This window comes from Orcinus orca, chromosome 4 (assembly GCF_937001465.1).
Source record: "Orcinus orca chromosome 4, mOrcOrc1.1, whole genome shotgun sequence".
NCBI classification, from domain to species: Eukaryota; Metazoa; Chordata; class Mammalia; order Artiodactyla; family Delphinidae; genus Orcinus; species Orcinus orca.
In genome coordinates, this window is record NC_064562.1 from 2,712,004 (window position 1) to 2,726,161 (window position 14,158).

Sequence of the window (14,158 nt, forward strand, 5' to 3'; positions counted from 1 at the left end):
CTTGTGAAAAAATAAAAGGAATTTAATATCTACTAAAACTTCAATGTGCCTAACCAATGCAATTTTATGTAGTCAAGGTATAGAAAGGTATATTTATTGACATGAAAAGATGTCCGTCAAACAGTTAAGTCACTAAAGGAGGTTTTAAAGCATTGTGATCTGGTGTGTGTTGTATACGCAATTATTTTCAAGCCTAAGCAACCTGAATATAATACCAGCGGTGGTTGTCTCAGGATCTGGAGGATTGTTTTATGTTTTTCATTTCATATACTTTATATTTTTATACAGTTAGAAATTAGAATGTGTAAGTTACACAATAGCATTTATCAAAAGATAAGTAAGTGTTTTTACATTCTATTTTCATGATTTGGGAATATTTCACTGACTTTTGGTATTAAAAAGACTTGCAGTTTTGAAGATGTGTTCCTTTCACTTAACAGCAGCGTATGTTCAGCCAGAGGGAGAGTTTCACAGCTTGTGTGTAGCTCTTTGGTTTTAGACATGGCAAGCACTGCGGTCATCAGTTATACATATCAGTTATATACGTAAAATGCTTCAGCGGCTTAGAACACACTTTTGCCCTCTTCATCTCACTACAGCTGTGGAAGGTGGGGTATATTATTTCTCCCATTGTAGAAGAGAGGGTTTTAGAAAACAATTTTATTGAAGTATATATAGTTGATTTACAATGTTAATTTCTGCTGTACAGCAAAGAGATTCAGTTCTACACATACATACATTCTTTTTCCTATTCTTTTCCATTACGGTTTATCACAGGATATTGAATATAGTTCCCTGTGCTCTACAGCAGGACCTTGTTGTTTATTCATTCTGTATATAATAGTTTACATCTGCTAACCCCAAACTCCCAATCCTTCTTTCCCCCGAGAGAGGGGTTTTAATGCTCACATGCTTTATGTGATTTGTCCAAGTTCATTAGACTAGGAAATCCTGGGCTCTGAAATTCGCGTCTTAGTGCCCACCAAAATCATGCTCTTCCCCCCACGTGCACTGTTACGCGTAACCGCAGGCAAATAATTGGACTGCTCTGAAGAACACAGGGTGTTTGAAGAAATGTCCATCCTCCCTGGACCCAAGCTGTGCTGCCATTTGGAGCAGACACTGGTGTCACAGCCACGGGCGGCCACTGTGGCAGCCCCACTTCCGAGGGGCAGAAGGCAGGAGGCTGCCAGGCGGTGCGGAGGAGCACCCCCCCGCCCCGCGATGTGGTGAAACGTCACCCAGTTACGTTCTCCCCGAGCCGCCCGTTTTTGTGCATCTCATGTGGACGGGGTGTCTGGGACCTCGGCTGCGCTCTTCCAGGGCAGGCAGTGTTTTGAACGATGGATTTCTCCTCCCGCTTAGACACTAGTTTAAGAAAAACAAGCTAAATCCCATCAAAATGAATATATAACCATGACCACTATTTAACTGACAACTGTGATTTCCTGTCACTAATCCTGCGTGTATTTTGAGTTACTGCACTTAACACGCTGAGGATGTGGTGGGCGATGCTACCTGTCCACCGGGCACCTCAAACTACACGTGTTTAATACAGAGCTCCGTGCCTTACCCCTTGGTCCACAGCCAGCCGTCTGTCCCAGTTCAGCCTCTGGTGGCAACATCCTTCCGGCTGCTCCGGACAAAACCTCAGTGTCATCCTTGTGTCCTTCCCTTCTCTCACGTCCTGCGTCCGTTTCATCGGCGAGCCACGTGGAACCTTCTTGTACACCAGGATCTGGGCCACTTCCCTCCCTCCACTGCTTTCACCCCGACTCAGGTCACGGGCCTTTCTCGCCTGAATGTCTCGGTGGCCTCTAACCTGGTATCCTTGCTGTGGCCTTGCTCTGTCCTTGCTCTGACCTTTCTGTCTTTGCTCTGACCTTGCTGTGACATTGCTCTGTCCTTGCTGTGTCCTCTCTTTGTCCTTGCTGTGATCTTGCTTTGTCCTTGCTGTGACCTTGCTCTGTCCTTGCTGTGGCATTGCTCTGACCTTGCTCTGTCCTTGCTATGCCTTTGCTGTGTCCTCTCTTTGTCCTTGCTCTGATGTTGCTCTGTCCTTGCTGTGACCTTGTTATGACCTTTCTGTCTTTGTCCTTGCTCTGATGTTGCTCTGTCATTGCTGTGACCTTGCTGTGTCCTCTCTTTGTCCTTGCTCTGACCTTGCTGTGACCTTGCTCCGTCCTATATGCCTTCCATCCATGCTCAGTGCAGCCCTAGGATCCGTCCCCTCACTGAAGCTTCTGCTCCTCCTCCAAGGCCCTGGGCTGCCCCTGCCAGCGCTCTCACCTACTCTTCCCCCGTCCGGGGCTCCCAGGCTGCTCAGGGCTCCCTGCAGAGATGCTTCGCACTTGACTCCATTGCCAGCTTCTCAGTGATGCTTCTGGCTGTCGTACTTGAGTCCCTTACCCCCTTGCCCAGTTTTACTTTTCTCCAAACTACTTGCCATTATTATGTGTGTGTGTGTGTGTGTGTATGTATGTATATCTTAGTTCTATCTTAGTTTTATGCCCTTCTGTCTCCCCTCCTAGAATACATTTGTTCCAAGAGGTTGGTACTCTCTCCTACTAAAGGCTCTATCCCTAGTGCCTCTAACTGTGCCTGGCACATAGAGGGACTCAACACATATTTGCTGTCTATTAATTTCACCAAAAGTTATTTCGTGATCATATTTAATATCAGGCATGGTATTGGGCATTAGAGTACTATACAAATGTTAATCTTGTTAAAACATACTTAAATATATCATTTTTAATTTGGGGAGGGGGGATGTGAAGTAAGATCTTTGCAATCACTAGACTTTTAGGTACCTGTCACTGATTTAACCAGATTGCCAAAAGTAAATTCTGTTCCAGATATGCAGCCATTTCTTATATGATCATTGTAGCTGTTCTTTTATTTGTCTGTCTTCTTTTTGTTTTCTAGAAGAGAGGCACAGTTAGATGAAGAAGGGCAGTTTCTTGTCCGAATAATATACGAAGATTCTAAAACATATGATCTGGTTGCTGCCGCAAGCAAAGTCCTCAGTAAGTTAAATGTGACTCTCCTTCTTTGGTTAAAGCCACCGTAGACGTCCAAAGGCATGCGTGGCCCAAGGTCGCGGTGTGAGCTGCGCAGGACGCGTGCTGCCCAGCCCCACTGGGGCCCAGTCACGTGTAATGTTAGCCTCAGGCCACACTGAGTCCCACTGCTCTTTTTACAGACTCTTTAGAGAAGAGAGGAGCTCTCTGCCCCTCCCCACAAAAAGCCATGTGTTGAGGAAGGAAAAAAAGTATTGATACTTAATGTAATAAGTTAATAATATGATAATTTAATGTTGCCATGTCAACAGCACAGTAATTTCAAAAGTGTAGAATAAAGAAAATATTATCTCCAAATCTCTGTTGTAATCACAGGTTTTGTTGGGTATTGGTAAAAGAAACAAGAAACTGAGGTCTGCATCAGGCAAAACTCATGCAAGGAAGGCAAAGTCCAAAAAAAAAACTTCATGGGAAAAATGTTGTTCTCAGAGTAGTATCTCGCATCCTCGTGGCACTTAATTTACAGCTAGGCTACAGGTTGGATAGACTAGATGGATGGTTTTTGGCTTTGTCAAATACAGCTAGAAGAGCAAGTGCTACCTTTTGCAGGATACAAGAATTACCCAAAACAAAAGTATGGTAAATTGTTAATAATAAGAAGAAAAATATCTTGCCTTATTGGTAATCAGAATTGACACAAATGTGAAATAATTTTTATACAAATTTGGCAATTAAAAAAAATATCTAGTGTAGTCAAGGGTAGAGTTAAAGAGGAAATGGTGCACATTTAAAATCTGTTGGTAAGATAAGAGTTTTTTCCGAGAATAATTTTGCGTCATCAGTCAAAATCTTTTAAAAAATGTTCAAATCCTTTAGAAATTTTTCTTAAAGAAATGATTAGATTTATTAACATTAAGATTTATGGGTGTTTTCATTTCAGAGTTACTTACATTATCAAAAATTGGAAAAGCCTAATTTTGAACAAGCAGGCATTGGTGAAATAAATTGTTGCATATCTGTGTTAGATAAAATAGTGATTAAAATTGATATTAAGAAAAAATTTAAAATTTTAGGAAATATTGCTAATTGAATATTAAGAAAAACACAGGGTCTTAGGGTACATACTGTATGCAACCGAGTTATTAAATATGGATATTTATATAAAGAAAAATAATTTTGCACCACAGTATTATCATGTGCATTCTTGATGATTTTCAAGATCCTTCTGTATTTTTTTGGAAAAAGTAGGTTATACCTTAAGTATAAGTTTAAAAAGCTCAAAATTTTGTCATGCAAGCTGAGAAACTGCTTTGCTGTAAGTACAGACTTACCCTGTTAACACGTCAATATGCTGTCTTCTCAGATTTCATTGTATTTTCCTGGCCAGATGTTTTTCCTGTGATCTGTTCACTCTGCACAGAAATTGAGAATATTTAACATTTTTTATTATGCACTTGTCTTCATTCCTCCCACTAACAATTTTCCGTCTCTAATATATTTTCTTTCTGTTTCCTCTCAAATCTATAAACTAGATCTCAATGCTGGAGAAATCCTCCAAATGTTTGGGAAGATGTTTTTCGTCTTTTGTCAAGAATCTGGTTATGACACAATCCTGCGTGTGCTGGGATCTAATGTCAGAGAATTTCTGCAGGTGAGCAGTTTGAGGTCCTGGTGCTAAAAGTTCTGAGGTTTTGATTTTCCAATGTAGTCTCTAGAATCCTTTTATTCAGCCAGCTGGATGAGTGTCTAACTGCTGAAATGGAATCATAGTGACATTTTTCCTAATTCATGTAAAATAATAATTATTGGATGGTCTTGAATACATTTTAGCATTTTTCCTTTAATTTTTGGTACTGATGCTGAATGCTCAAGTTGTAAAGTAGTGGTCTCTGAAAGACTCAACATGTTGTGATCTTTGCAGCTGCCTTTTTAAAAATAGTTCTTTGTGCTAGTAGCTGTGGTTTTATGTATATAACGTGGGCTTACTTTCTACTTGCAAGTCACTCCGAGTTTGCATAGCGTAATTAAAGAGTGTATCAGTATCTGTGATGTTCTACCTGAAGCTCGCTGTTTCGGAGAAAGTGCCTGCCACCAAAACAAGTTTGAGAATCATTGCTGCCGGTTACATATTAGTCAATCTACTCTGGAGAGGAAAATAGGAAATGGTCCAAAGTCAGTCTCAGGTGAAGTCAAAGGTAAATAATGACGTCAAAGACCTTTGTCTTCTTGTTAAAATTACCTTATTATTATTATTTTTTTATTATACTAGCAAATGACACATTAGGTGGGAGACTATTTTGGGATTGACTGCCCTATTTTAAGCACAGGCATTTGTGAGACCCTCTTCTTGAAATGTGTTAACATTGAATGTTATGTGGTTGTTTGTAAAGGATGTTTCTAAACTGGCCGCTGAAAGCAGCCAGGTCTTGCTGGAAAATGATGTCAATGCAATACTAGCTGAACCGGAGCCCAGTTTGGGGGGAATGTAAACTGCTTGCAATCCGGCTGCATTACTGATTTAACAGCCAAAATAAGAACTGTAGTGTTTAATCAAAATGTTGGTGGTTTACATAGTGACATTTTCCTTATAAACTAAAAACAGCCTTAAATCAAGATGGAAACTGGTTTGTGGTCCCTGCCATGGATTTACGAAACTACTGGTGTCCGAAAAAGCTGCCACTTCCAAACGAAGTAGCTGCCAGGAGATACTTAAATTAACCTTTAACAGGTTGTATCTAAATGGATTACTTTACATGGATTAAAGTTTGAGATGTACAAGTAGTTTGGGATTTGGGGGTTTTGAATACATTTCCATTTTTAATACTTCTGTTGACTGTCACCTCAGCTAAGTTTCAGTTGCAGTTCCTCTCCCTTAATTTTAACATTGTCAGTGGCCACATCTGTGTCAACAAATGGTTTACTTTTTTTTTTTTTTTTTTTACCCCTTACTCATTGTGACCGACTGCTAGGTGTGTAGTGGGACAGCAGAGGATGGGCAGCTCCGGAGGTTTCTCCTGTTCTAGAGCTGCCCTGCCCGGCAGGATGGTCTCCACGTGAACGCTCAGCCTGTGAAACGTGCTCTGGGTAAAACACACCAGGCTTCGAAAAGAATGCAAATAGCTCGTACCTAGTTTATGTCGATTACATGGTGAAATGGCAAAAGTTTGGAAACGCTGAGCTATATGAAAATGTATCATTGACGTTTATTTCACGCGGCTCTTTTTCCTTTTCTAAACATGGCCACTAGAAAATTTAACATGACCTGAAGACTAATATTTGTGACTTGCCTTAATGGCTGTTAATGCCTTTTATTTTCCCTGGGCAGCATTATTTTAAATAGTCCTGAGTCTCTTTTCCTCAAAGTCAATAGGCAGTTTTAGTTAATATACCTTTAAATTACACACAACTTTATTTTATTTTTTTCTTTCAGTGCCAGTGTGAACAATGAGGAAACTGGAAAGTTAGAATACTGTAAAGTTTTCATCGGTATTGTCTATTTTTGATTGAATTGTTTTTTTTCCTGGTTTTGAAATTAATATCTTAATGGCAAATTGGCTACATTAACATACTGCTTTTCTTAAAAGTAGATATTTGTGTTATGAGTAGGCTAATTACAAACAAATTAAATGGACCGTTTTTCTGTAAAACTGACTATGAAATAAAGCAACTGATTTTCTTAAATTGTTTTAAGATCCTAGCTTGCATTTAAAAATTGACGTTCTTCATTACATAAAATAATAAAACATTCTTCACGGTAGACTTTAAAGAGTTAGATAAACTGGGCTTTATTCTAAGGATAGTTAAAAGATTATTTTTGTCCTTCACCACCTGACTTTACACAGTCACTAAATCCTTAGACTCTATGTCGTAAGTACTGAATTTTCAGAATCCTACCACTTTTCTTCATTTCCCTACCCTTCCGTGGGACAGTCTACCATTATATACAGTGACGGATCGGTTTCCCCATCTCTCTGCATGTGACCCCTCCATCTCCTCTCCATTCTATAACTAGTGACTTTTCTGAAATGCACATAAATCTCCTCCCATCAGTTACTTGCTTAAACCCTTCAGTGATTCCCAATTGCTCATTGGAAATGTAAAAAGCAATTGAAATAATTGAAACTACTCACATCCCCATCTATCTCTCCTCTTAAGCTCCCCCCAGCCCAGCCAAACAGGACTTCTTCCAGAACGGTTTTTTTTTTTTTTTAAACTTGCTCTCTCTGTCCTCTGAGCTTTTGCACCTGCTCTTCCCTTTGTCTGCAACACTGTTCCTGGTCCTTTTCAGCTGGACCTGTCCTCGTCATCCTGCTGGTCAAATTACTTCTTCCAGGAAGGCTCCCCTCCTCTCTCCTGGCTCTACCCTGTTTGAATCAGGGAGCTGACATTTCTCATGTTTTCACAGTACATCTATTTCCTCACCCATAGGAGGTCTCGCACCGTAGATCATTTCCTGTTTGGGGCTGGAATGTAAATGCCATGAGGCCAGAGGTCGTGTATAGTCTCTTAATGATGGTATCATCACAGACTTTATCTGGGAATGAAAGAACATTTTTTAAAATGAATATTTGATGTTTATACAAAAATAGGAAGCAAATACCCCAATAGCTCAAGATTAATTTTTTATTAAGAATAATAATAACCCATTTTGAGTGAGGCTATATAACTTTGTTTAGAGATTGATTATAGATTGAAATATAGACGAATAGACACACTCTAGACCAATTTCTTCTTCATGCAGGCGTGGCATATTACTGTTTATTCATTAACATACAAGTGACATTACTTGTATCTATTGAAACTTTTAAAATGTTTGTTCTAATATTTCCATCTGAGGCTCTCAGGCAACAAGAAAATAGCTACTGAGATTGTACCATGGGAGACCACTGGCCATGCGTCAGGCTGGGCTCCTTCATCCACTCCCATCCTTCTGAGGAGGGCTTCCTTGGGGGGTGTCTCTCCCGGCCTCTCAGTGGGATACATTATTAACAGCAACTCCCTATTAAATATACATATTTTTGCTTTTCTTGAAATAATTTTTAAGTTTTCTGAGTACCAGGCACAGTGTATAACAGGCAATCAATAAAGAGTCTTCAAATGGTAGAATTAGTTAATTCTGAGTTCTATGTGTATACTTTTTATTTGGCCCAGGCTGTATTGTCCAGATAATACCTCTGTTCCTTTATGCACATTGTATACTCAAGGAGACGCTGTATAGATAGTATCTGTAGTTTAGTTCCGGAAAAATGTTTGTTTCTCTCATGGATTTTGTCATTTCCTTTGATTAGTGAACTTAAACAATTTAACAATTTACCAGCTTGAATAATGGACAGTTCTCCTTTGAAAGGCTTTGCTGCCAATAGCAAATTCCCGGCTCTGCTTACACACTCTCCCTTGCATTTTCAAAGTCATTTTAAGAATTTTTACATCATGCCTATTTTTAGTCTACCTCAAGACTTTCACGAAAAGAGCTACACATCTGAAATGGATAATGTAATAAAATATAGGTTTTAGAGGAAACTTTTTAGAAACATTATTCTTCCAAAGACATCACACAATTTGGAATTGATTTTTGTTAAATGTCCTATGAAACCATCAGTTTGTGGACTATTGATAAAAGTAGATAGTCCTTGCAATTAATTATTATCCTTTTGCTGATTTAGCAACCGAAAACATGATTTATCAAAAAGAGTTAAACAAGGGACTTCCCTGGCGGTCTAGTGGTTAAGACTCTGTGCTCCCAATGCCGGGGGTACAGGGGGTTCGATCCCTGGTCAGGGAACTAAGATCCCACATGTGGCATGGCCAATAAAATAAAATAAAATAATAAAAAGAGAAAAAAAAAGATAAACAAGAATAGGAAGACATTTTGATTTAGATTTTTGGATTTTACACATTTTATCTGGATTTATTGTCTTAAAGGTAAGACTATATTTCAGCAAGAATTTTTTCCCTATTCTGCCACTTTCTTATTCTTAACTTAGGAATAAAGTGTGGTTTCATGCTGCTGCTGCAGTAAATTTCTATCTGAAGCTTCTAGTGTATTGATTAAAAGAATGCAGAGAACAGATAGGACTTGAAGGGACTTGAAACATACAGCTGGTGAGGAATGTCCAGTCTGATGGTATTCCCAGCCTAAGCTATGCTCCCCTTTACTTTCGGATGCCCTGTTGCATTACTGCAGATTGTCTTTACCCAGCTAGCCACACTGATGTCTCCCATCTCACACGCTCTGCTGCAGTGTGGCTGTGCCTCTCCCCCATGAGAGGGTGGAGTCCCCTTCCCCTGGATCTGGGTTGGCTTTAGTGATGATTTGGCCAGTAGAATATGGCAGAAGTAACATTCTGATACTTCCTAGGCTAGTTCATAAGAACTCCTGAAGTTCCCATCTGAGTATCTGGGAGCATTTGCTCTTGGGAGGTTCCCTGTAGGAACCCAGCCCGTGACACGAGACGCCCAAGCCACAGGAGGGGCCTGTGCAGGCCCTCGGACAGCGCTGCTGGCTGCGCTCTCAGCTGTTACGACGAGTCCGTCCCAGCCTCTGTCTCACTCCAACCCGAGAGGACTTCCCACCTGAGTCCAGACAGCCCACAAAACCATGAGAAATAATGTTAGCGTGTTAAGCCAGTAAGTTTGGGGTGCTTTGATATGCAGCGGTGGACAATTGGGACAGCGCTCTGTGTGTGGTTTTTCCTTTTATGTTTTGTGTCTGTGTTAGTGTGTGTGTGTACATGTGTACCTGTATTTACGGATGGATGAGTAGAGCTTTGAGTTGTCCATGTTTGAAGAGATAAGATGGTATACAACCTCTGGGTCTGGAACCCAAGTCAGTCCACAGCAGGGCTACTGATTCATTTCCAGTGGTGTCTTGTTATTTATTATGTTATATATTTTTTACTTCCCCAATAATTTTACAGAGGTAAAATGAAACCTAAATGAGCGTGGGAAGCTGACTATTGAAAAATAAAGGAGCAATTTGCAATCTTAGAGACCAGTCGGGATTTAAATTATGAGCCTGCTTAAACATGCATAGGAATCTCAGTGGAATAAGCAAACAAATATTCTGTCATCATTCACTGGAAACACTGGCTTCTTCCACTACTTTGGGTTTGGTGGCGTTTTCACTTACTTTCCCAGTTCATAGACCTAAGAGTCTTCTGCCAGGGCCTTTGTTCAGCCTGCAACGGGGTCTTCTTCAATCTGTGTCGGCTCCAGGGTTTGGCTTCTAAAGGACTACACTGTAATTTGGCCAGCCCGCCAGGAGCAATCTGGGGTTGATGGCTGATCTGCAAGTCTTAAATGTTTGTGCGAAGTGTTATTTCGGGAAATGGGATTTTTCCTGAACAGCTGTGAAATTCTAATATTTCCCTAAATTATTTATAATGTTTCTTAGAAAAAAATGCACCATTCATTTTATTTTTAACTTCTGAATTTCAAGAAGAGCTTTTCTCAAAATCCCAAACACCAATTTCTATAACCTGTGTCTACCTGAAAAAAAAAAAACGCACAACTCATGTGAGAGCCATGAGTTGATTCGGTGTCTTGCTGAGGACTGTAGCCAGGGACACAGCCTCTCGGGTGACTCTGAGAAACTGTGGCACAGATGGAAGGGGCAGGTCAGTGTGTATGTGGTGTTGGTGAAGGGATATGTGCAGTCAGGCGCACGTCTCGGTACCAGGTGTCTGCTGGCCACCAGGAGCAGGGATCTTAGTTAATGGCTTTAGTGCTTTTCTGACTGGCGGAAGATGCAAGAATCCAGGCTCATCAGAATTTCCTAACTACCTGAGGGCCTGTGCTAACATTTTTTTCATCCCTGATCTTCACTCTGAATTCTATCCTGGGTGTATTGAAGGTCAGCAACTGCAGGGGCTCAATGACTAAATTCTTGTAGAACCAGGTGAGGAGTGACATCCCTTAGTTGGCATCTGCAATTTTAAAGTTGACATGCTAGAACTCTTGAAGGAAGATAATATTTTAGAATTCTAAGAACTTTTTCTTTGAATAACTCGTATATATTTTCACAATTTTACAAGATATTGATTGTCAGAAGTTGTATATGAACGAGATTTTTTTAAACATGAATTTAAAGGCAGTATTATAATAAGTGAAATAGCTTACACAGGTAATTCTATGACTCTTTGCCTTTTTTTTTAAATTAAATTTTCTCTCGAGAGGATGGTAATGATAACTATAAGTAGTTTTAAAAATATCACCATTTAAATATTTTTAGTGACTCTGGTACAGTTTCTTTTTAAATAAGGCCTTACATTATTTCTTTTAAAAAAGATTCCCTGTAGCTTTTCGGTTGGAAGGCTGTTTCTCAAGGAGCAGCTTTAAGTAGAAAAGGCACAAAAGTATCATTAAACGTTGCCCCTTACTTGCTGTGAGCTCGTGCTACTCACGCCCGGACCTGCTGCTTCCCGGTATATAGGGGTGACTTTTCCGCTACTCACGCCCGGACCTGCTGCTTCCCGGTATGTGGGGTGACTTTTCCGCTTCATCTGCGTCTTGCTCGTTTCTGTTTTTCACATTCAGATTCTAACATAACATCTTGCTTCTGAAACTTAAAACGCTTTTCAAATTGCACGAGTCTCACAAGTAAGTATTGATGTTGGTCTTGCTTTTCAGAAGTGTGAGGAATAGAAAGAAAGGAAATGCTGTCCCTCATCCTCTTTCCTTAAAAACAGGGAGGTTTGCAGTGACTGAGTTTTAAGATTCTTTCCAGCTCTAGACTGCAGTAATGCTCTCAAGTAACACAGACAGCTCCCTTCTCCCCATCCCCTAGAATAAGGGTTCTTTTTTTCTTTTAATTAGTTAATTGATTTTTTTGGCCATGCTACTCTGGCTCTGTGTTTGCGGGGTCTCAGCTCCCCGACCACGGACTGAACCCAGGCCACGGCAGTGAAAGCCCGGAATCCTAACCACCAGGCCGCCAGGGACCTCCCTAGAATAAGGGTTCTTGAATGCTGAAAAATCTCTCTCTCTCTCTCTCTCTCTCTCTCTCTCTCTCTCTCAACACTTTCAAGGCAGGGTCTTACTACACCCATTTATGTGCATCATTTAGGAATTTTTAATTAGATGCCCTGGAAACGGGAATGAGGTCGTTAATTCCCGGAAAACTTTGCCTCTGTAAGTATGTACAAGCTTATTTGTGCCATGCATAGTACAAAGAGAAATTCTGCATTTATTTTGAAGCATTCCAAGATCTTTAAAAATATGGAACTTCAAAGTAATATTTCTCAGAGGATTAATAAATTCTCTTTTGGTCCTAAATCTGTGGGGTGTACTAAATCCCAGGACGCCAGCACTAGTTTTTTCTTCTGTAAATGATAAAGGCTGGAGGACTTATAAGTAGCAGAATTCCTGAGAAACAGTACATTCATCTTGCTTGTAGAAAAAGCAGTAAAGTGATACCAGGACATTCAGAGAAATGAAATGGAAACCTCAGACCAGCCTTTTGGCATCTTGAGGCAAAATAGATGAATGAACCTGCTCTCTGTTCCTTTCCTGTTTCCTAGTGTCATAAAGCTAAGGAGAATGACGTGAAAGCGTATTTGAGGTTTGCTTTACTGTTTCCTGGGAATCTACTTGTGCAGAAATACATGCGTTTATATTTTTTTCTTTCTCTTATTTGTGTACTTCTTTGTAACTAGCCATTCAGCTCTTTTCTTTGTATAGCCACCTCCATGGGTATATTTAGAAATAAAACAAAACCAGTTTTAATTGAAACTCTTGTTTTCCAAAATATATTGCTACAACCATGTGGACGAATAATTACCTTTGTATAGATGGTGTTATAAAATGTAGACAGACAAGGTTTTTCTCTTGGCTATTTTGAGTATCTTTGTTGTGGCCTTTGAGGTTCCTGCAAACAATTATCTGTGAAGTCTGTGAAGAAAGTACATTTTTAGCAGTACAGATGTACTCAGTTGAAAATAATTTAATATATAATCATGAATTCCATTTCTCATAATAGGCAGTGGTAATCACTTCAATTTTGAGAGAGTAAGACCCAGTAAGGGAAGCTGTAACTAAAGAAATCCCAGGAGTACTTTTTATGGTTAGATACTACCTAAAGAAAATCAATATTACATTAAGTGGTGTTAAATCTTTTATGCTCCAGGAAAGCACTTTAGTTGTCTAATTAATAGCAAACTCAACAAAACAGTCAATCCCTGGAGAGTTGGTTACCACAGAGACTTATTAAAAGATTGACATGACCTCATGTGTCTTGATTTCCCACTTGCTTTGAATTGATAAATTTAAGCAACATTTTATTATTAATACTTTAGTATTAACAATACCTTTAAGGCAGATATTAAATTAAAATGGCATTATTTGATTGAATTATTTAAATTAAAATGTCCCCACATTTAGGGAGCAGTGCATGTCCCTGTGTGACTCCTGGCCCATCTCTCGCTTTCTTTAGCATCAGTGATGCAGAGAAGGTGAATGGTACCATCGGTACCGCCTCCTGCCATCTGCTTATCTGCGTATAGAAATGTGCTCATATAATATGACACAAGATGAAAACAGATGAGTGTGAAAGTAATCTAGGCATATTGACTTAAGATGTACTGTATGTGAACATTTTATAGAAAAGAAATTGAAAAAAAAAACCTACATATTTCCAGTTACTGTTTGACTCATTTTTAAATTTTTTCATGAAAATGAGCCGCAACACAGTACCCGGGCCTGACTACATTAGGAAATTATTTTAGGAACAAGGACGGAAATTTAATTTAGCAGCAACAGGCTGAATTTTGACTTTGCGGGAAACACATACAGAACTCTCTTGATGATCTTTTTTCTCACCAGCTTTTCTATGACAGCGTTTTTGCAGCATCAGCAGACGTGTAAGGGGTCTGGCAGGGTTATGAGGGGCAGTCTTCATGTCTCCCTTCCCAGGAAAGGGTTCCCGTGGGAAGACCTCGTCATAGGAAAACCCTCCGTGTTACTTAGCAAGTGAAGTCGTCTCAGGCCTTCAGCTGCTCGAGGTTTCTGTAAACTGTCCGCCCTTAGCATTTCCGTGTTGGGTTCCTCTTACCTGGCAACGGCAGCCTGTGGAGCAATCAGGACCACTTGGTATTTGAGTTAAGAACTGGCCTGACTTGATTATAACAGGTGGAACTGGGGGG

At 39.9% G+C, this 14,158-nt stretch overlaps 1 protein-coding gene and 1 long non-coding RNA gene across 2 annotated transcripts in view; one reads left to right on the forward strand and one right to left on the reverse strand.

Moving 5' to 3' along the window:
* The window catches only part of GUCY1B1 (guanylate cyclase 1 soluble subunit beta 1), a 47,451-nt gene that overhangs the window by 10,723 nt on the left and 22,570 nt on the right, over positions 1–14,158 (forward strand). The window contains exons 3-4 of the mRNA XM_033421569.2: positions 2,926–3,026; positions 4,553–4,671. Of these exons, the coding sequence (XP_033277460.1) occupies positions 2,926–3,026; positions 4,553–4,671 (220 nt within the window). The remainder of the gene's footprint in view (positions 1–2,925; positions 3,027–4,552; positions 4,672–14,158) is intronic.
* On the reverse strand, positions 1,138–12,867 carry LOC125964214 (uncharacterized). Its single transcript, XR_007476974.1, has 5 exons — positions 12,799–12,867; positions 7,443–7,554; positions 4,352–4,432; positions 2,811–2,921; positions 1,138–1,368 (listed from the first exon to the last, which is right to left on the reverse strand). It is a non-coding gene; the product is annotated as an uncharacterized LOC125964214 (long non-coding RNA).